At 41.4% G+C, this 22,770-nt stretch overlaps 1 protein-coding gene across 2 annotated transcripts in view; it reads right to left on the minus strand.

Moving 5' to 3' along the window:
- The window catches only part of dph6 (diphthamine biosynthesis 6), a 59,084-nt gene that overhangs the window by 3,986 nt on the left and 32,328 nt on the right, over nt 1–22,770 (minus strand). The window contains exons 13-14 of one of the 2 annotated variants that reach the window (XM_035951465.2): nt 8,574–8,837; nt 3,465–3,855 (exon numbers count right to left, since the gene is read on the minus strand). In XM_035951465.2, coding sequence (XP_035807358.2) covers nt 3,465–3,855; nt 8,574–8,837 — 655 coding nt within the window. The remainder of the gene's footprint in view (nt 1–3,464; nt 3,856–8,573; nt 8,838–22,770) is intronic. The other variant, XM_023277390.3, reaches the window with a different exon arrangement.

A 22,770-nucleotide genomic window follows, 5' to 3' on the forward strand; every position in this document is an offset into this window, starting at 1 on the left:
GCTGCTGCTGTTGAGTTGGGATGTTAGGGAGGTGTGTTGGGACTGCTACTCAGCTTTACTGGAGCTGAGACACGTTGTTAGTGTACGGGTGTGTGTTTGTGTGTGGCCGGACTACAGACGGACAGTGGACATGTGAGAATTCATTGAGCGTCTCAGAGCCCGGTCTTGATGACAGCCTGTCTATTTAGCAGCAGCCAGCTGGGATGTTGCCCCTTCCCTCTTCGGCTCTGTGCACTAATTGGTCACAAGTGTCCCCATCTCGTGGTTGAGAGTGCTGCCTTATTTCTTCTGATTTATCAGCATGTTGGATGGGACTTGGGTGTGGTCACTGTGATCTGCTACGGTTATAATTAAGTTACACATCTGCGAAAGCATGCTGTGTTGCAGTTGTAGCATCAGCATAAAAAAGTGTCAATCTAGTTACATTCACAATGACATCTGTCTAATATAATGCATGTCAAAATACACATGCATTGGACAAACTAATGCTCTTTTAATAACATCTACTAGTCCTGTACTCTTTGACATCTGTGTGAACTTATAAAAAGAGAAATCAGGACATAGAAGTTACAAGTGCTATCTCATATGCCCCATTCTCTTTCATTTGAAGCACACGCAGCATGACAAACATCCTTACAAAGAGCCCCCACACCCTAATTAGCTAATATGCACTACAGCTTAAAATGCCCCCACTGAACACGGGCCTTTTTTGGAGGGCATTAAAAGCCTAAATATGTGTTATCAGAGCATGTGGCGCACCCTGGGATGCAGGATCCTCTGGAGATGGCTAGGTGACAACTGAATGAGCTATGGAGATCACAGACAGGGGATGGTTTTATTAAGAGAAGAAACATACCCTTCATCACACCTTGCGCACTAAGCCTGTTTTATGTTAGGATGTTTTAATCTTTGTACAGACGGACAGGAAATAATTGCACCCTCTGTTTGAGAGTCTCTTTCAGCGTCTGTTCGCACAGACATGCCTGCTTATGCATGAATGAGAGATACGAGGGGGGTGAAGGTGACATGAATGACCATGCAATTTTGTGTGTGTTTTTGTCTTTTTAAGTGAAAAGCGAGGAAAGACACAGACTGCTTGCCCCTGCCATCCCCATAAATGCTTCTGTAAAATCCACACAAAATCCCATGAGCACTTCCAATCACACGCCCAATCCCCTTCCCCTGATCTCTCAGCCCCACTTTGGGCAACATGGGGAGCCTCATTGTGAGGCCCATTGGACAGAGGCTGTAAGATTCAAAAAGCCATCACATTAGCATTAGATGGGACTAAGCTATCAACCCAAGAGAACCAGCCATTATTTGTGGCAAACACACAGGGAGCTGAAAAGGCTGCTGTTGAAACTCTGTGTTTTCAAAACCAAACCATTACTAATGCCCACAATACCCTTTTATGCTAAACATTAACAGCCATTTTTTGTTTGAAGCGATTACTATATAAATATTGGAAGCTTAAATGAAAAGAAAGAGGAGTGTCAGGGAATGGCTGTGATGGAAAGGGAAAGAAAAGAGTGTTTCTGTGTGGAATGGATGATGCCTGCTGGGTTTATGGAGCTTTTAAGCAGTGGCCAAGGCCCAGAGCCAGTGGTTTTTAGTTGTGCTACACTGACTCCCAAACTGGTCAAATTAACCGGTAAACGAGGCGGTAATTAGCAAGTGTTGGCTCACGAAAATTGTTCATTTTGTCCAAGGAGAATAAACAGTGTGGCTGAGGGACTGGGTGTATGCAGAGGAACCTTCGAGAAACACAGGACTTGCTGATTTTTGTTTAAAGCAGGTATAAGCAATATTTCTTTACTAACAACAAATCACATAATTTATCATTTGTGAAAGGATTAGCAAACTCTCAGAAAATCATTGGTGGCCTCACAGTTCCCTTCGGCTCTATAATGCTTTAAGATCATTGTTAAATTAGCTTCAATTTAACAGATAAAATCTAAGTAAAATCATGAATTTTCATGATCACTTAAATTATTCTATCGTAATATCGTAACACTATATCTATGTCCCCTTCCAAAAGTTAGTTTTTGTGGAGTTGTGGAGGCCTATCTTTGAGAGAACCTCTCTATCGTAAGTAACGAGTTGAGACAAGATGTTTAAAGGTTTCATTTGAACCATATGTCATGTCTATCAACTGTGAATTCTAACGCAAGGAATTGAAGGAGGGGGTGTGCAGTCACATTTTGCTGCAGTGTTGTCTGTCGCTGACAGCAGCAGTTGCAAGGCTGTGACTGCTAGCGCCAGAGGTGTTACTTTTCCTCCTTTGACTTTTTGGATTCATCACCCAATGAGCATCGGCTGTGACCCATAAAAACGCCCGTGGGTGAGCTTCCAGGGCTTGGCTGTGCATGCATTGTAAGGTAGCAGATTCCACCTCAATGATGAGTCAGTCAATGGTTTTAGGGAAGCAGTCTATGCAGTCCATAATCAAAGAAACATGTGTCAAGGGTAAAGATCGAGGTCAATTTTGCTCCAGTTAACTAATGACCCAGTAACACAGTTAATGGTTTCTATAAAATAACTCACATTTTGAAAATACTTTACATTTAAAAGGTTCACATATGATTTTTTTTACGTATATATTCTACAGTTTTTTTAATGTATGTATTATTTAAATTTAAATTTGAAACATTTTAGTGCTAAATTCTCTTAACCCTCTGTTGTGGATAGCAGAAGAAACAAACAACAGGCTTCACATATCATGAAACAATGTTCAGTAACAATTATACAATTAGGTAACAAAACAAATGGCCCCGCTCGTCTGTCATGCATATCAATACATATTCCAAACAGATCAACCTTTTTCCTATTCATTACTGGTAACCATAATTTCACGTACTCTGAACGATGAATTATGTCAAAGTTAAAAATGACAGTAAGATAGCCGGTTTGGCACTGATTCAAAAATGTTAATTGACTGCTTCGGCGATGACTTGACAACTGAGCCCGTGTGATCGATGTGCTCATCGCCCTTTTCCCTCAGAGAGAACATCTCTCAGGATAAAACAAATACGGCTCCACATTTGCCTTGACGAGAACCTACAATTCCACGGGAGCAAGGAGACGGTGGCGTATAAAAATGTAATGATGACAAAAGACCGTGCCAGCTGCTTGGGTTACTGTACGTGGCGCAGACACAACAAATGGCTTACAATAATTAAACACAGGAAGAAGTGGAGATCCTCAGGAGAGACTGCTTCCTTGAATACTTCATGTTGACTTAACCAGTGTCAGCTCAAACTTTCTTTGAAAAGGGAATTGGGGAGAGAGAGACAGGCTGTCACTTTGTTTTCATTAAAGCAGTGATGTGGGGCTTAACTTACAGTAGAAGTGTATCTCAGAAGTGTTTTATTTGACAGAACAGCTTATTTAGGATGAATCCTCTTAATAACTATAAATATTAGATCATTCTGAATCGTGTGTGTAGTGTCTTAAGTGAAATATACCTTTAACAATCTGCTGTGCCAGTGAGTGGCTGCACTTGTAGAAGACCCGAGCACACTGCGGCACCAGCTCAGCATCCATCTTCTTCAAGGCTCTCTTGAATGTAGTGCCAACTTCTTCTGTTACACTCTTTACATCAGTGACTTCCAGGTTTTCATCACGGACAGCCAAGGAGAGTGACAGTGAAGCACTACGGTGGTCAGAAGACAGTACAGTGTAGCACTCTATGGATCCACACTCCACCTTTGTAGTCGTGTGACAGGAAGTTCTTTCGGTGGGATCATCCTGAACTGCAGTGACGTGAAGCTCGACATCTGCACCCTTGGGTAAAGCAGGTACCACAACCACCAGTAATGGTGCAAGTTGGATCATCTCAGATTCCCACTGCAACTCCTGCAATGTAGATAGATGATATTCAAATGAACCGGTTGGAAAATTACATACTGTGTTGTGCCAAAACACTACAATCAAATGCATGACCCTCCTGCTGAGATCCACGCTGTGTTTTCTGATCGTAAACACTACTCCACCGACATTATTGTAAAGCACATCATAAAAATGCAGCCACACAGCACTAGGACAGGCTTTTTACTTGACAGACTGACAGGCTATCAATTAATGTGAGGTGACCTTTGGTAATTATAGTGTACAAACAATCCAGAAAGAATCCATACTGCTCGCAGTCGCCATAAATAAAACGCACAAATGCATTCACTTTGAGTTGCATTTGCAGCATGACAGGACCGATTCAAGATGACTTCTCACCTTCCTAAGAAGATCATTCACAGCATGTTATAGCAGTTTCACCACACACATTTAGTGGAAAACTGCGTCAATTTCATCTACAGAGCCAAAATATCTTTATTTTTTTCTGCTTTGGACTGAGGGCCATTAGCTGTAACAAAATGTCTTGGAGCAGTGCTACAATGTGGCCCTCTAATAATACTTGGCTGTGGCTTCATCTGCTAATGGGAGAGAAATGAGTGTTTTATATAACCGTCATTTCAGTCAGAGTCGATAGGGCAAAAACACTTAACCCCCTTTTCAATTTGCTGGATCAATTTTCATCCACTTACACCCCACTTCGTAAGTGCAGAATAATAACAGGTTACTTACATTTTATTTTGATATTCACTCACAAAAAAAGCGAAAAAGAAATCATTGACAAGAGCAGATGGCGGCCTCTTTGTCCCTTCAGCAGACGGACCTGACGTGACCCAATCCACCAGATTCACTGAAGCAGCACTTACCTTCAGATTAAACTTTAGCAAACGCTTAATTGTGTATCAACAGCTAACCTTGCCTTGAAGAGTGGCTAAAATGAAAAATGCAGGTGTCCTCAGTGAGTATGTGTGAAGGGGTTAGGCTCAGATTTCTTTACTCTGCTGATTTTGAAGACGGCTCGCTTGAAGTGATCAACAATAGCAATCGTAGGAGCAGAACAATAACCATGTCAGCACAGACCTCTTAACATGTCAGACAAAGTGACAGCCCACATACGTGTCCAATGCTTTGATAAATGTTATATTAGCACTTCTGGCGCAGGGCTAGGTATTCTCCTAGAGGGAACTGCTCCTGCACTTGTCAATAGTGATTGAACATGGAACAGAGAGTGGGAACTGGGGAGAGGAGTGACAGGACAGGGAGGTCTTGCTCAGCCAGGCTTAAAGGCCACCCTGCAGGCCTTGGATGCCGGTACTATACCCAACCGACCGTCTGCAAGGAGATCAGGGGACTTCTGTCCTGTGCTCCAGCCTCTGGCAGGACTTTATTGTCACGGCACAGTTGCTGACTTTTTGTCAGAGCTGTCGGACGAGGTTACATCAGCCCGTTTGTTTCTTTATTAATGCATCCACCACAATGTTACATTAGGTGGGAAGTTTGTTCAGCAGTGCTGTGGAACTAAATGTGCTAAAGTTGCAATATTGTGTGTGTTTCTGTATGTGCACATGCTGTACATTTATGCGCATGATCTGTGGTCACAGCTCTATTACTGTGAGCCTCCCTGGCAGAGGAGTGACAGGAAGGAACACTTTCATTCCTACCTGACCAGAGATCATTAATTAAATGAATCCAATAAAATACAAAGTTTGATATATGGTGCAGCTGAGTGCTGGAGTGGCAAGTTGGGAGGGCTGGCTGGTTGCAGACAGTGTGTGTGTAGAGGGCTCTGTTCTACTCTAGACCAGCCACTTAACACAATCCGTCTCATTACTTCATGCCACTTCAGTTGCGGGGCATGCAGCCGTTCCCCCTGTGCTCTCTCACTCTGTAGGCAGCAGGTAAAAGCATATAGTCTGAATCTGCTGCGCTCAGCTCTCCACACTGATGGGGTGTGACCTGCTTCTCCATATGTTTGTTTTCTTTCTCCCCACTTTCCTCCCTCTAACTCGCGTCCATGTGCCTGGAGCGTGTGGCGGGTTGGAGGGCCGAGAGGCGTGAAAGCCGAACGGTAAACACGGTAATAAGGAAGTGGTGTAAAGGCGGGGAACAGCAGGGAGCTGATGGGACTGCGCTGCTTAGCCAGTTCCCCTACATTTCCTGCCCAGCAGGATGCCTTCAGCATGTGGCTCTATGTCTCAGCACTTACTGTAGTGCTGTCAGTCTGCTATAATATCCCTTCCTATTCGCTCCCTCATTCACTCTCTTTTCTCAAGATTCCACTCTGAAGCTTGTCATACTATTTGTGTAAATGAAACACACAGGGCCATGTCAGTGGGGTGAAGAAAAGTTTAAGGATATGAAGCCATTTCCAAATCACAGCAGTGGCCACAGTTAGTTGAAAAGTCCAAAGTAAGCAGATTTACTGTGATATACAAGAAGGAAAACTCTCTACTCTGCAAATTTTGTTCACTAAGCTCTACTTATTATGACTCAAATTTCAGCAAAACCAATGAATATATTCTTAATATATTCTTAAATAACCAGATGGTTTATGAATACAGTACAATTTTTGCCTTATGACTAACAGCCTATCTCCAGAATCTGTTCTTGCTACACAAAGGGAGGTCTGTTTAACATTTATTGACTTATCGCATCAACATCTCCCTGTTCATCAAACCTTTTGCATGTACACACACTTGCATGCACACAGACAAACAGGCTCTTTGTGGTTTAATGCACCGTAAATACAATTTCACACTTGTAGCGACTCCAGTATGCTCCCAATTAACCCTGCAAGCTTCTTCATCCACCTGATTAGAGAAATTATCAACGCACAACAACAACATGGCCCCGTTGCTTCACAGAAACACTAGGCATTGCTGTTTCTGTCATAAACATGCACCTCAGAGGTCTGCTGTCTGAAAAGTGCACCTTTAAAATTTTTAGATATGAGAGTGTAAGACTACATAATCCTCTTCTTTCAAAGCCAATCATCAACCCATCAGGAAGTAAAGAATCGACATTAATTGACTGTGAATATAAGCAGGCAGTGTACTGTGGTGTGGAGCAGTATAATTCATTTCATTGTTTATTATGACATATTAAGTTAATAACAGCTCTGTTTAATTAAATCCACCATTGTTCGTATATTTATGTAGTGTTTTCTGTCTCCTCTTTTTATATTTTTTTTCTATGGAACATTTTGCAGTTTTATTGTGAAATTAAACTTATAGATTGACTATGTAGTTGTAATTTTGATTTCTTTGCATGTTTAAAGACACTACTTCATACCTGTAAGTGAAGCAATACTTCTTTGCAATATTTCTGTTCTCTGAGAGACACAATTGGCATTTGATCACACTAAAATATACTGATTACTCTGTTTAAATTTGGGATGAAACAGTAGCTCCCACCAAATCTGAAAATGAATTAAAAGCGAGTACAAGACCAAGTTGGGAGAAGATCTTTCAAAGGCAGTGTGTGTGGTCAGGTTAGTAACCCAGCACCTGAACCAGACCTGCTCTAAAACCTGTTTACAGGTGAGACACCCTGAGCTGTCAATTAGTGCTGCTTAATCTGGGTGTCAGCTGAAATTCCAACATGGTCTCCAGGTAGAAGTCGTGGGTCAGTGAAATGAATATTTGTGATTGCTCTGACACGGTGCATCGAAGCATAACAGATGGACGGTGTTGTCCATCTTCAGTGATCTCTGACATGAACCTGGTCCTGTCACCTCCCAGAGCTTTGCCCTTGGTTAGCCCTGCTATCTAAATGACACAGGCTGTATGCTAAATTGGCATTACACTGTCAAGGCATTTAAGATTGCTATTCCACAGTGAGTTACAATAATGCAAAATGTGTCAAATAAATTAATAAAAAGACACCAGCTCTTGACTGATGTACAAGAACTATAGTTTATGTTTTGGAATTATTTTCTAACAGTTGAGAGCGTTATGGATACGACTGCTGGATTAAAACATTTAGAACTGCATGTACTGATACACTTTAAAATGTGAATGTGACGTGACATAAAGTTGACGCTTTCCCTTCAGCCTCTAACACTGTTCAGCAGAACACCAAGCCACATGTTGGAGGTGGGCTCCTGCCTCTCTCCCTGAGGCCCTATTCCCATGGCTAGGCAGATTACTGTGGGAGGAGAAGGGCTGCCAAGGGAGACTGCAACCCCTATTAGATGCATGGAGCAGGGGTTGTAAGCCAGGGCGGTGGAATGGAGGGAAGGATGGAGGGAGGTGGCAGGAAAGAGGGGTGAGGAGAGGGGGATAAGCTGCTCTGAGAGTTGAGCGGAGCTCCAAAATGGTGTGTGGGGGCAAAGGATTAGGGAGGCTCTGAGGAAGACATCTGCTTCTGTGCCAAGCTCCACATTATCAAAGACACCAGCGTTTCCCACATCATCAACTTTTCATGAGTGCACTCACTGGTAAATATCAGTAGCAGCGGCTTGGGTCTCAAGGGGGCAGAGAGGGGCGAGGAACCTTCCCTTATTTCACAACTATAAAACACAATTCTGAAAGGCCTCTCTGAAAAACTTAGATACCATATCAAGTTTCTCCTCTTTTACTTATTCATTGAGTCCCACTGTCTTTTAATCCATTAAACATGTATTCATCCTATGTATGATCAATATTTCCACTGCATCTATAGAAAAATACCAAGACACTGATCTTTTCTTTAACCACTGCCATGTATTTCATAAACAAAAATCTTACTCCACAGTGGCTGACCTTCTCTTCCTCTGTGGCCCTCAGCAGGCTCTCCCAGATGGCCCTGATGATCTGGATGTGTTGGTGTTGGGTGGTGTAGCAGTGGACCTGGACAATATGAGCCAGAGTCAAGCTGCTGATCACAGCCTCCAGAACCTTCTTCACGTGACTGCAGCTCAAGTGGGCCTGAGCGTAGGTGCCGGCTTTTACCAATTGCATGGTGCAGGGAACTAAAGCAATTTGACCTGCACAGAACACCACCTCATCTACCTGGAAAGGAGAACATACAAGAAGAAAATATTAGACTTGTGGTATGGCAAAAACGAGAGTCTACAGTCACACTTACATGCTATTACTGCTGAGCTGGGTACTGGATACCGGGAGATCATTGTTATAATCTATCCTGAAAAGGGAATGGATGTCTATAGCACATTTCATGGCAATAAGTCCATCACAGTTTGTTGTGACATTTCAACCTCAAATATCAACCTCCTGGTGGCAATGGATGAAAAGCCAGGAGATCAAAAAGTCATCTGAAACCGTGAATTTAGGTTAAAGATTTCAAGGCAATCTTTCCCAATAGTTGCTCAAATATTTCAGTGCAGAACTAAAGCAATGGGCTGACGACCTGCCATCCCTTTAATGGTAAAAAACTGCCCTTGTATGGTAGTGTTTGGCAGTAATGCTGAACAAAAGGAACACAAACCTTTCCAATTATACCTCATGAAGTCAATGGGCAGTGAATCTGACTCATTAATCCTAATAAAACAACATTTATTTGACATATTAAAATGGAAATCATACAAGTATTTGTGGTTATTAAACCAAAAATGCCAGCAAGAATCATGAACATCTTTTCTCTTGTAGGGCAAAAGTGATCACGGTTGGAGATGTGTAATACACTGTCAAATGTGGTTAGTTTGATTATTCATTGTAAACAAATGGCAGAACTCCAGTCTGCAAACGGACATGTATGAAATAACAGAACAAAAAAAAATATAAAGGTTTTATTGGACAGATATGAATTTGAAGGCTGTTAAACTGCAATTAGAAAAAGAAAGTCATCAAACCCCAAATTAGTTTTTTTAAAGTACACTATTCAATGAGGTGCTATAATCAAATTAACATTAATTATAAGTATATGCTTGATTAGCAGTGCATTAATTAACAAGTTCCACCTCTCCCATTTTTCAGCATTTTATCACCAACAATTCTCATTTCACAGCTCCTAAACAAGCAGGTATTCTGTGAGAAGCATCCCAATATATCTCAGCAGCACCAATGTTATTTATAAGCATAATTAACTATGTGATAATAAGCTCAATTCTCTGCTAAATACCTTTGTTAGAAATAAGCTCCTCGAATAATGAAACCTGAAAAAAATCTATCTGTTTAATGCAGACAGACGAATAGGGATGAGGAGTGGCATTAAGGAGGTCATGTCTTTAGAGACCCTGCAGCTCACCACTGTTTGATGTTGGATGGCATTAGCGCTGGACACTAACTGCTGGTCAATGCAAATAGTTGCTGCTGACATGTTGAGAATTTCAGAGACCCTGGAGCACACACAGATCTCCAGGGAGGATCAATTGATGACCCAAGACGAGATCTTTAACTGATCAGCAAAGACACGGTCAGATGTATTGTTTTTCGCAATGAGATTACCAGGATTAGGGTTAATCAAAAAGTGCTTTTTCAGACATTGCATCACCCTAAACAAAAGTTATCATTTCAAACACATCTTTTGGTTTACTGGTTTGAATTTATTTAATTGTCTCACCAAAGCCCACACAAGAGTGGTAGACTTAACATACTTTAAGTGGAAAATTGAATACAGAATATTTGCTGTTTAAGTGGGTAAAATTTGCCTGTTATGGAATACTAGCAGAACAAGATGCCAGCCATGCAAGTATTTTGCTACAGGGCAGACATAGTCATAGTTATTTCCATAATCAAATGGGTTTGCCATGATCCACAGCTCCTGGGTTCACTTGTCAACTTTGATGAATCTTCAGCTTCTGTCTCTGCTGCTCCAAATTATTGGGACAGTGCAGGAAACAAGAGATGGAGGGAAGACGAACACAAGGAGTGGGGGGGAGATAAGGCCCTGACTGCTTTCAACCACGTGGATCAATCACCAGATCATTTACCTGCTAGCACGATCTGCCGAACATAAAAGACAGATTCTCACATATCAACAACAAATTGTCATTGGCATTCCATTTATGAGCCATCAAATGCCATCATATCCACTCCAACAAAGAGGAGCTCCATCAGGTTGAACGGCTGGCCAGAATCTTTTAACAAGCTCGTCCCCATGAAAAGAGCCCGCTCCAATCTGAATTCATAAAGGCCAGCCACCATTTGTCAATTTGAATATCAAAAGGGGCTAGCATGGGGCCCCTTGACTGTTAAAGGCACACTCCCATAGCTTCCACGAAGCAGGTGTGTGATGATCAATTATTAAGGATCCCACTCTGGTTACTCTTAGTGGGAGGTGGAATTGGGGATCTGGGGGTTTGTGGTGGTGGGAGAACATCTTTCTGTGTTGGACCTGGATGGGGGAGCGACAGTGGAGAAGGGAGAGGGAATACTATTTACATAAAATTAACAGTTCAAAAGAATGAGTTCACACACCAATCAAACTTGTTAATTGACTGTCAATGGTGTGTCCCTGAATATACAACACAACTACATTATTCATCTTAGGCCTTGACAGGGAAGACAGTCCAATTTGCATGGGCGTTCTAAACGTGATCAACAACCACAAAGCCACATGCATTTTTAATAGGCCAGAGATGGGATCCTTTAATATTCATAAGGGTCAAACAATTGCATATGACATTAAACTTTCTATAACAAGGTAAGTATTTTTCAAATGCTAGCCTTAGCAGTCTAAATGGCCCACAGAGAAAAGGCAGACTGTGCAGTGTTCCAGTAGTGAATCAAAACTACATGCTTATGCTGGTTTATTTCTGCTCATTTATTTCTTAATAATATTTAATTTGCTGCCATAATTCAAAAGTTGATTGGAAGATGATACAAAATTAGACAACTGCTTCAAATTTAGTAAATTTTCGTGTCATTTCTTAATTTTTAAGAATAAACATCCATAGTTTCAACATGAAAGCTGTGAACTACAGTATGCAATTCTGGGAAATTTGCCATAATGGGTCACAATAAAGCTACAAAGCATAATGATGCTAAGTTTTCAAATAGCCCTAATAATAAAAAGTCTACTTAAACACAAACTTCAAAACCTTTTTCAACAGGCTCTAAACCAACTAAGCCTCCAAGTAGCTCAGCAACTGAGGAAATGTTCTTTCTCTTTGTGCTCAATACAAGCTAAGCTTTTATTGCTTTGTATTTTATTGACCTTTATTCCACAGTTAAAACACCATGTTTTTTTCTAATAAGCCCAATGATATGTCCAAAGGTCACAAACCTCAAAGACATCCTTTCTCTCTATCTCTGTGAGGTGCCGACAGTAACATATATGTAAATGTACCCAGGAAGCGGCTGGTTTCCAACCCTTATCAGTGTCTCATTTCAGTCTGGTGTGTCTGAGGTGTTTCTAATTGCAGTTTTTGTCAAAGGGCTTTCCAGAGATGACCAGACAGTGCTAGACTATATTCACATTGGTGTTGGAGCCCTCTGGGCCCCCATCGTGTTGAAGACGTCTCCGTGTGTCATTAGCAGAGCCTTGGAAAGGTATGGATGAACCAGGCTGGCCTGGATAAAATGACCTGGTATTGACGAACAGTCAGGTTTTTCTGCCTGGTTCCAAGGACATAGAGAGGTGGAAAACTGCTCCAGCACTCCTATCAGATATGCTAATGGTCACATTTCTCCCCATTGAGACTTCATGCATAATTTAAGCAGGAAAATGATAATACAAAATGTGTAAAATAGGTTAGATTAGTGTGGTGTAACTTTTCCCTCATGCAAAGACACATGTAATCAAGCTAAAAGGCTAATGGCAGTACAGTATCAGCTACAACATAGGTAATTAAATGCAAAATGTAATTAATATTTGTGATTTGTCCATTTATTTAAATGCCCCTGCATGTTTCAAGTGTTGTTTACAGCCTATCCATGGAGTAAGGGTAAGTAAATCAATTCATCTTGAGAACCCTAGGCCAAAGTTTTCTATCACAAAAGTAAAAATGGTAGTCATTAATGTCATAAGCCTTTATGAAAATTGGAATATAGACAAAATGTTGAAGGAGCATGATGTACGAGCAGCGCTAGGCCAGATTCAAACCCAGGATGCTGTATTTACATGGTTGGAGCCATCTGAATATAGTTTAAAAGGGACATTCTTTAGTTTCCTTTTAATCCCTTATGAAACATTCTTTATTTATATGACAAATTTCTAAATTTCTGTCTTGACTCCCTTTTTCTCTTTAGTAATTTTCCTCTTTACTTGAACATTTTAGGGTCGGCAAATGGCTCAAAATAGCTCAAAATGCGGGGATCAAAAAACTGAGGTTGAAGTTTTATTGAATGTATTTAAGTGCATATATTATTTCTGCTTTTTGGTGGGGATTTGACATGCAACGACCGTTTAATCCTAGTGTGGTGGATGGCAGTTTGTCAGGGATGTGCGCTGTGATTTCATCTTGAACTGGCTTCAAGTCTGTGGGGTTCTTTCAGCATTAGTGAATTCAAAGCAGATCACGTCTGGGAGTGGGAAATGATAAGAAATGGGCTCATGTTGTGCCGCGCCCTGAGGAAATCCTGCCTCTTCTGACACCTCATTTCTACAAATACAAACCTTTCAGGAGAACCACAACCTTTCTCCCTTCTGCAGAATCTTTCACCATGTTAGTCTTCTCATTTAAGGCTTCATGGGAAGGGGGGAAGATATTTGCCTTTTTTTATTCCCTACTTTTTTCCCCAACTATCTCTATTTTTTTCCTCCTATTTGTGCTCCAGTTTGAGCCCAACCCCTGTATGCTCAACTGTCACACAACATCAGTGTTACTTAAACGGCGACATAAATAGCCGTATGAAGTGCACAAAGAAAGACAAGTATAAAGCATTTCTGAGCGCATTCTCTCAGGTCTAAAATTGCACAGTTATAAAGAAAACAAATCATAAGCATATGTTCAAAACACACAGTTATTACTCTGACAAATTTAGAAGCATATTCAACATTAAACAAGTGTAATAAGCCATTGTTGAGGCAACGTGTGGTCAGTCTGAGGGACACTGGCCTTTCCCCAACCCCCCATCCTCTCTGAGCTTATGTGTATTTTCTTTTTCTGCCTATTATGTCTGCCCTCGACATGCCCACCCCATAGACAGTGAACCGTGTGGAAAAGTAACGCTGCCATGTCAGCTCTGGTCAACTTTATGCTGGTCAGGAGCTGCCACTCAGTCCTATAACCAAGGTCAGAGGAGCCTGAGTGCTGGATGCTCAGGGAGACACATCTGAATGTCAACAGGCACAAATAAACTAACAAATAAATAAATCCTTCCACCATGGGAGAGGAAAAAACAAATCAATAAAATAAAACTAGTTTTAGTATGATTTGATATGTTTTTGTTGTGTAAATTAACTGTTGCTCTAATGACGTTAAAATAAAGAAATACGATCAAATAAAACATAACAAATATCCAAAGCTGATGTAATGAAATTGTCTGCTGCTGTGGAGTACTGTGCCACAGTAGAGCGGGGCTGTGAATGAAGAGTGATGGAGGGGCATGGTTTTTCATTGCGTTAGGCAAAATGCCCTGCTGCCTTCAACTGTCCCGACCTCACATTTTTTGACAAATTGGTTGTGAGGCTTTTACGACTGATGCACATATCGCAAAAATCATTTCTGCCAAGCTTCCTCTATGACCTGCCCGTGGGACATGACAAGCCCCTCCATGCATTGCTCTATCAAGCCGAATCTTTCCAGGACAATGCAAATTATGACAAATTCCATCATCCTGCATTATGCGCTTTCCTGCTAATCTCCCTAATTCGAGAGAATCGGGGAGGGTCTCGCTGTTTCAGCTGAGGGGCATGTTGTCTGATTGAATGATGCTGAAACTGCAACCCTCATCCCCCGTTTTTTTTTCTCTGCCTTCCCAGCTGTGACCACCTCGTCTCTTCCGTCTTTTCATATTTTTCTGTTTTGTGAAGCTCCATCTCTTAGTCTGGCTGGTCATAGAAGAACCAACTTAACCTGGGCACAAAGGAATTCTGTCAAAAGCAAATGCTGTGACATGGCATTAAAGTGAAGCTGTCAGTAGTGAAGTGAAGTGAGTCTGCATGTGTGTGCTATATGCAGGATTGGCCACAGAGTGAAATATCTATTCAGCAAAATACAGTATGAATATTCATAACAATTCAGCCTGTGCCACATTAAGCAGCTGGTCGACAAGACATGTATTGACAAAATCCATTCCTTTGTCCCCTACCCTGACCTTAAGCATCAAAACAAGGTGCCAAACCTCAACCTGCAGCCTAACCTGAACCCAAAAATTTCCTTTAAACTCTCTTTTAAGAGATTTAAATGTATGTACTCTCTCTAATATTCAAACTGGTCCACGTACAGAGTACAAAAGGAACCCACTTTACCTTCCCTTCCCTGTTTATATTCCATTGCTTGTAATGGGCACAACATTTAGTTCAGTATTCAAAAAGGAAAGGAAAACAGACAGACATAAATAAAATAAGATACACTGACACAGTAAGATGGTGCAGTAAATACAGAGGGGAGCAAAAGAAATGCAGTCCCTCTTCATTTCAACAGATGGCAGTATGGCTGCACTAAAAAGGGCAACTAGAGCATCAGCCAATGTACATATAAAGTCCGCTCAAACCATGGACAGGCTGGCTAGACAGCATCGGAGTCTCCTTGGATTTTCTTCATTTCCTTTTTTTTTTTTTACTTTGCCAAAGTAAAAATATTCATAGAAGCAACCCACAAATTCCACCAGTGAAATGCAGGAATATGGATGAAGAAAAGTTAGGGAGGAAATTATTTTTAAAAAATGTTTGAACAGACAGCTTGGAAAGTGTTTCTTTTATGTTTATTTTTTGCCAGTAAAAATGGAAAACTCCAATGCAGCTGTGAAGCGTAATTAAATCCAAAAAATCCAAAAGACAAGATTAGCTACTGAAAAAATACTTGCTTATATCAACTTTGGATTTATTTAAAAAATAGTATTTCACTAAATGCATGCAAGAGAAATAATTATTACAGCAAACTGATAAAATACAGTGTCCTTAAAATGTACTGAATCCATGGTGAAAACTATAGCAATATTAACATATTTGTTAGTGTAGTGAGTTCAACTCAGTAAATTCTGACATTTGAACATCACAACGTTATTACATTATCTAGACTTGTATGTATAGTATCAATAATGAACGTACATTAAAAGTTAACATACTGACATACTTACAAAAAACAGGAGGCTGTATTTTATTCAGTTGCAGCAGTTTTTAGCTTAGCAAAGCTTTAATGACAATGATATTTGAGAAATGAATGAGAGAGGTTAAAAGTTAGTACTCAGATGCATTGCTCCATGTGAAATTTATGATAAGCAAGAGGCCAAAACTAAAAGAAACACCAACACTAACACACTGCTGAAAACCTTAATAAATGAAAACAAGGAGGCAATACTACCACACTGTTGCATGTGAATGTAGTAATCATTTCTACCCACTGACTGCAGCTTTTAATGTGTGCAACTGGTGGAATCACAGAAACACATCTGTAATAATTACAGAAATCCACAACACCGGTGTCACGAATAGACCAAGAATCAGGAGGTGAATCTGCTGCACTAACAAGCCTCTCACACAGTTAGTGTTATAAACCTTGTGTTTGTTGGTAACCCCAATCATGGCTTTGTTTTTTGTTGCTACATTTATGATGTGCTAAAAAAGCCTTCTATAAAATGTTACACAACTGTATTCAATTCCGTTCAAACCAATTTGCCAAAGATTAATAAATTCATTAATGCTAGATTCCCCTTTAATGTTTTTGCACCTCTTGTTTTGAATATAAGATTCTGGGCAAAATGTTGACAAGGTAGGGGGTTATATTTCCTAATGATGTTCCCTATTAGTGTCTGCATGTCACCGCTCTAGCATGTGTAGGTGTTGGCCCCGGTATTGTACTGTCTATATTTGCCACACGTGTAGATTTCACAAGAAATCTCTCCTAGACCCTTCCTATCTGTGTGTTTGTGTGTGCGAGTGTATTGTGAGTATGTGTAGGCCCTGTCAGCTATGCCCTCTCGTCACTGCAGGGGGAAGAAACACACCCGGGCAGCTCTGAATATAGTGGCTAGTTACCATAGTAATGGGATGGTCATACGTCTCTCCTCTCTCAGACAGTGATGGGAGTGGACAGGACACGCCGCTATGCTTTTTATCTATGCATTTGGTATTCAGTTATTTCATTCCACAAATAAAAAGCCAAGCCACCCCACCTTTCCTTTTTCTGTATTCAAATAGAGGGGTGAACTGGGAAGTAAATAGTTGGATATGGGGTAATAATTCACACATGGGACTACAAATAATTGATGTGTTTTGACTGAGTGTTTGTGATTGCAATTGTAATAGTGCGAGTGTCTTGGCAGATGTCTGCGGTGGTGGGATCTTTACATGACGCTTCTCAGATGCCTTCTTGATGTCTCTGAACCATTCACCCCTTCGCTGCTCATCAGCAGTGACAAAGTGAGAAGCAAACAAGGATGCAGCCACGTTCATACACACACACACGCACACACACACACACACACACGCACGCACACACGCACGCACGCACGCACGCACGCACGCACGCACGCACGCACGCACGCACGCACGCACGCACACACACACACACACACTTGTGTAGCATGTGGATCTCTCAAATTAAAAAGCAGTCTACCATTTATCAAACAGAATCATATTCACACACCAGAACTGATAACATTAATCTACATACCATTAAATGTTCTGGTACATTCCCTACATGTAGAAGCAAAAATAACATCATGCTTTTCACACAAGGCGAAATTATTTGTAATTCTGCAAAGGTAGCTGACTTTTGAGACCTCACCCCCAGATTCTTGAGGGAGATCGCTGTGGCGGTACATAACAAACAGTGTGTACAGGCACACTGTGTAAATACTTAGATGTGCATCTCCTCGTGTTTGTCTGTACACTATGTGTACGAAAGAAGAAGAGGGACGATGGCTTTGGCTATCCTGTCCCTGCTTCCCACTGCTTGTTGACATGAACCAAAGCAGTCAGGCACCAATAATACATGAAGAGCTGTTCAAAGGCAATTAGGATCAGTTGTCAGGGCCGGGCCCATTAATGAGTGGGAGTGTGGCAGGGGCCGAGGCAGAGGCACAGCGCCGGCGAACGCGGCCGCCTGAGAGCCGATGTACTCTGACAGATCCAGTCCTTCCCCTGTCCTCGCCTGGTACAAGCTGATACCAGCGTGTGCCCACGTGGTGCTGCAGTAGCAGCACAGGATAATCTAGCACAGAATGCTCTGCCTTCTGAAAATGACTACTGCCATGGCAGGTCAGCCTCCATGCAGTCACAGCAGGAGAGAAAAGGAGGGGGACAGAGGCTGAGGAGGGTAGGGCTGGAAGGAACATAATTACCCTTGCTGCCGTCTACCACTTCCCATAAAACTGCCCCCTCATCAGATTAAAAAGGTGGTCTGATTTGACCTCTCACATATATGTGTACACATTTAGAGGCACAGGGGCCCATCCCCCATCCAGTAGCTCCAGCACTGTCCCAAGACGAAGCCATGACCATGTGTCAAAGCAGATATATTTCTCGGGATGCGGAGCTGCATTAGAGGAGGGGGAAGGAAGTCCTGGTCTCTCATATAGGCGAGTATGCACACATGTTGTGGGTTTACTAGCAAACATTTAACAACACGTGTCAACAAATATTTAGGCTTGAAAGTACTGATGGTTTGCGATAATGTGTGTACAATCAATTGCCTGTTTTGTTTGTCTTTGCATACATCTTTATCTATTTGCATGTCAGAGTGTGGTTTAAATGTCATACACCTCTCCTGTCAGTCACGAGTGTATTACAGCGAGTCACCCGTGACTCTTTTTAATGACCAAACCAGTTCACCTTGTCACACAGCCAGAGCCTATCACAAAGAGCACACAGGTGTATGAGTGTGTCTGTGTGTGTCCTTGTAAGACTTGGCCTCGGGGCATACAGTCGACATGCCACAGTGGTAAGGTCTTACTGGGTTTGATCAGCGTGTTTCGTGTGTGTCCAATTCAAGTGAAGACAGTTGACCCTGGTGTTTGGGTAGGATGAGTAAAGCCTACAGAGACAGACTCAGGTGATGCACAGAGACAGGAACTGAATCAATGCTCGCTGGGGAAAAGCTCTGAGGTGAAGCTTGACTGTCAGTCAAAACCTTTCTGGCTCTCTCCAGACAAAAGGCTCAACTCATTGCACACAATTCAGGCATTCAGGACAGGAAAAATAACTTTCTTTTTTTCTTTTCTGCTTGTGCCTTCAGTGAAATGAAAAGAAAAAAAATCTGTGTTAACATCCTCCGCTGCAACTACGAGCAAGTAAGTACACGTGCTGAAGAACACCACAGCTTTGAGTAGTCTTCAATCTCACGACTGCTCAAATCGCTGAGCCTTCAAGACCTCATTTTTCATCGACTCAATTACTCGACAACTGTTCCCCTCCTGGCCCCACCCCTTCTTCCCTGCCTCATCTCCCCTCCTCCTTGGTTGGAAGTGATCATTTGTTCTTTTATTAAAGTTGATAACATCCCTTGCATTGTCTGAGCGTGCACGCTGGAGAGCCGCCCCTACTGTTCTAGCCTCCAGCGTTTCGTATTATTGGTGCATTATTTCACGCATGCCCTCCTCTTTTATCAAGCGCTTTTGAAGTAATGTTAATAGACTAGAAAATTGAGACATTTATGAAGTATGGGCCATGTTTATGAAAAAATCCATAAAGTATGACAGGAGAGAGGTGAGATAAAAGCAAGGTTTTAATTGATTATGGCAAACAGGGGAGAGGCGTCAGATGCTGACAGGCACCTCCTCCGAGATCCCTCATATTTTATGGGATTAATTTTGTTGTATTAGAAATGAAGTTAAATGTCCTAATTAATCTGTTCGTGCTGCATGAATACCTCCCTCAACGCAGATGCGTGCGCACACACAGTTTTTTGGCTAATTACTCTTCTGTGGTAATTGAGGTAGCTGTAGTCTCTAGATGTAGGCTGAGGAAGTTTGGGGAAGTCGGGGAGGGGGAGATTTGTTGTGGTGGGGTTGCTGAATTTTGCATGTCGGCTCTTTTACAGTGGTGAAATATTCAGGGTGAGAACAAACCATAAAACATAAGCACTTACCTTAATTTCGGCTACTCGTCACTATTTATTTTGCTTACATTTCTAATGGTAAATGCTGTAATAGATCTGTATGTTTCTTTTAAAACACTGATGGAGATTGACAGGAGGATACATTTGTTTTCTTTGGGATGTTTTTGTGAGCCAGAAGTTTCAGCTGCTTACCACAAAGTCAATATTCTATTCAATTTGGAAATTTTTATCACATTTCATTCCCATCTCTCTAATCTTATGTTTCCTGTCATTATATTTCCTGTCAATTATGTGAAAAAAGACTCCCCCAAAAGAATAATATTTACTGATACATCCTGCGTACTACTCAAAGTGAAACTTCTATCTGTGCTTTTCTTTAAGTCCTTCTCTTTTCAGTCCAGTATCATGGGTGGTCCAGTCTCACTATGACTCCACCTGACCTCTTAACTCTTCATCAAAAGGGCCAGACAAAGTTCAAACAGTTGTTTTTAGACATTTAGACTCCTGTAAGAAGATTATTCAAATTCTACCGCCTGCCTCAACCACTCCTCCCTTTGATGCTAATTGGCAGAGTCAGTTCCACTTCCCTCCTGATGCCTCACAGTCCACTTTGACAATTTATAAAATCCAATGCAAATCCTATCGCCGGCTTGTGCAAGACAATCTTCCACAATATCGACTGTCACTCACAATTAGGTGAATGAGGCAAGGGGGTTAGCGCTCACCGGCAACCTGAAGCTAGCGCAGTCAGCTCCCCAAACACGCCCCGCAGAATCTGATCAGTGAGTATAATTTCCCAGCAAATATCCCAGGGGTGAGCCACTTACCTTAACAGGAAAGAGGAGATGTTTAACAACCATTCAACTGATAGTCTTTCTATTCAGACCTGGTTAGGCTATTGTGTTTGCCTCTGTAAACGTGGCTCCAAAGGGAATGTGACCGAACAGGCAGCATTAATTTAAAAAACATGTGGATAAAACATCCAGCAGTTTCAGACCCCTGTTGCTAACTTCAACTTTAGTGAATGATCGACCAATTTTATCCATCTGGCAACTAATAAGTGCAATCTTTTGTTATTAGTACAAATGCATTTTTATGTAAAAATGTGGAACATTTCTGGCTACAAAAAACACACACACACATCCAGCTGTATGTTTTTTTTTCCCCAGCTATTATGTTAATGCAACAGAATTGTTTAAAAGCTCTTTCTACAAAACAACAGACAGAAAAAGCAACAGTAACTTTTATTTCTTATAAAAGCATGCCATTACTTGGCTTTTGTTGTAATGAGAGCATTTGTTTTGATATTCTGCAACAAAAAATGGATGTCTGAGCACATCCTTTGTTTTTAATAAAGTGATTGCTGTAATAAAAGTGACATTTCTCATATCTTAATTAGATTATGCAAATTGTATCCAAACAAATGACAGCTAAATTTGCATTAGATCTCTGATAAATAAGACAGCAAAACAAAACAATTACTGACAAGAACTTTGATACTGCCACACACACAGATGATTTGATATGATTGTACTACAACGCATATTACGATTGATGCAACCTCTACATGCACGTCAATCAGGCCAGAACAAAATGAAACAATGTAAAAACAAAGCATAAATTAAATTCCTGTTTTTGTCTATATAGCTTACGGCTTTCACCTAAACTGACACCGTATTATATTTCAACATACAACATACCAAGAAGCCCCCAGCTTTGACATTATAAAGGTTAACTAATTCTTTAAATCAAGTCAGATCTGAACCTGTCAGCTCGCCAGGCAAAGTCGACATTCAGTCAGCTTGCCATTTCCGAGAGCTGAAGCTGAGAGACATGACAAGCCAAGCAGACAGATGAATACACGGATGGAGTTTGAAGGTCCAGCATCCATCACATGCCAATCTGTAACGCTGCTCCTCTTTACCTCCACCACTACCAGCCCTCAATGTGGAGTCCTTCTGTAGTTAAGTCCTGCAGGGCCAGAGTGCCATGATCTGTCAGTAGCCATGTGCTGTCCTTCAAAAACCAGTGGACACTTGTCAAAAGGATAAACTGGTCCCAATATAGCTGGACATTGATCAGTTTTTAGCCTAATGTGACTAAACTACATGCAGATGGTTAGTATTTCTGTCAGAGTAAGGGACAATAGAGTAAACAATTAACCAGAATTACTCAACAATGACAACTGAATTTCAATTTTATTTGTCCATTAAAGGCTAAATTCAATGCCTTCATCACAAAAACACCTCTGCTGCACAAATCTGACTGCATTCCATTGGCGCATCTTGTATAGCTTCTTTTACTTACTAATTCTGTTCCAAACAGTAAATGTGGAGGGCTTTAGGTTACTTGGCCTCAGACAACAGCTTTTCTGCCTCCGTTGTTGCTAGAGCCATGTCGCCATGGTGTCACACAGCAACAGTCACCAAGGAAAATTGCCATTAAGATGGAGCCAATGTGTTACTGGTGAGAGGAGGGGTGGGACTGCATGCTTGCTCACAGCAAGGGGCTAATTGTATCAATATGTAAAACTCTGTTGCTGTGCTGAAGAGTTGTTAATACATTTTTGATCAAATTAAGCCATTGTAGCGTGGAGGAGGAGGAGACACATTGAGAGACCACGCAGGGGTCGTATGAAGAGCCGTGCACAGCTCTAAGCAGGCGAACTCCTCTCATTGTTTTCTCAAATTGCTTTGGATATGAATGATCATTAGAAGAATGAGGGATTAGATTGCTTTCCAGAGGCAATAGCACATGCACACAGCTGACTTCAATTTCATGTCTCAATGAGACTCCATTGAGGAAATCAAACACTGCTGGCATGTTAAAAGCAAACCTGACTCTGTAGGTTACATCTCAGGAATCCAAAGTGAACTTCA

This window comes from Amphiprion ocellaris, chromosome 20 (assembly GCF_022539595.1).
Source record: "Amphiprion ocellaris isolate individual 3 ecotype Okinawa chromosome 20, ASM2253959v1, whole genome shotgun sequence".
Classification (NCBI taxonomy): domain Eukaryota; kingdom Metazoa; phylum Chordata; class Actinopteri; family Pomacentridae; genus Amphiprion; species Amphiprion ocellaris.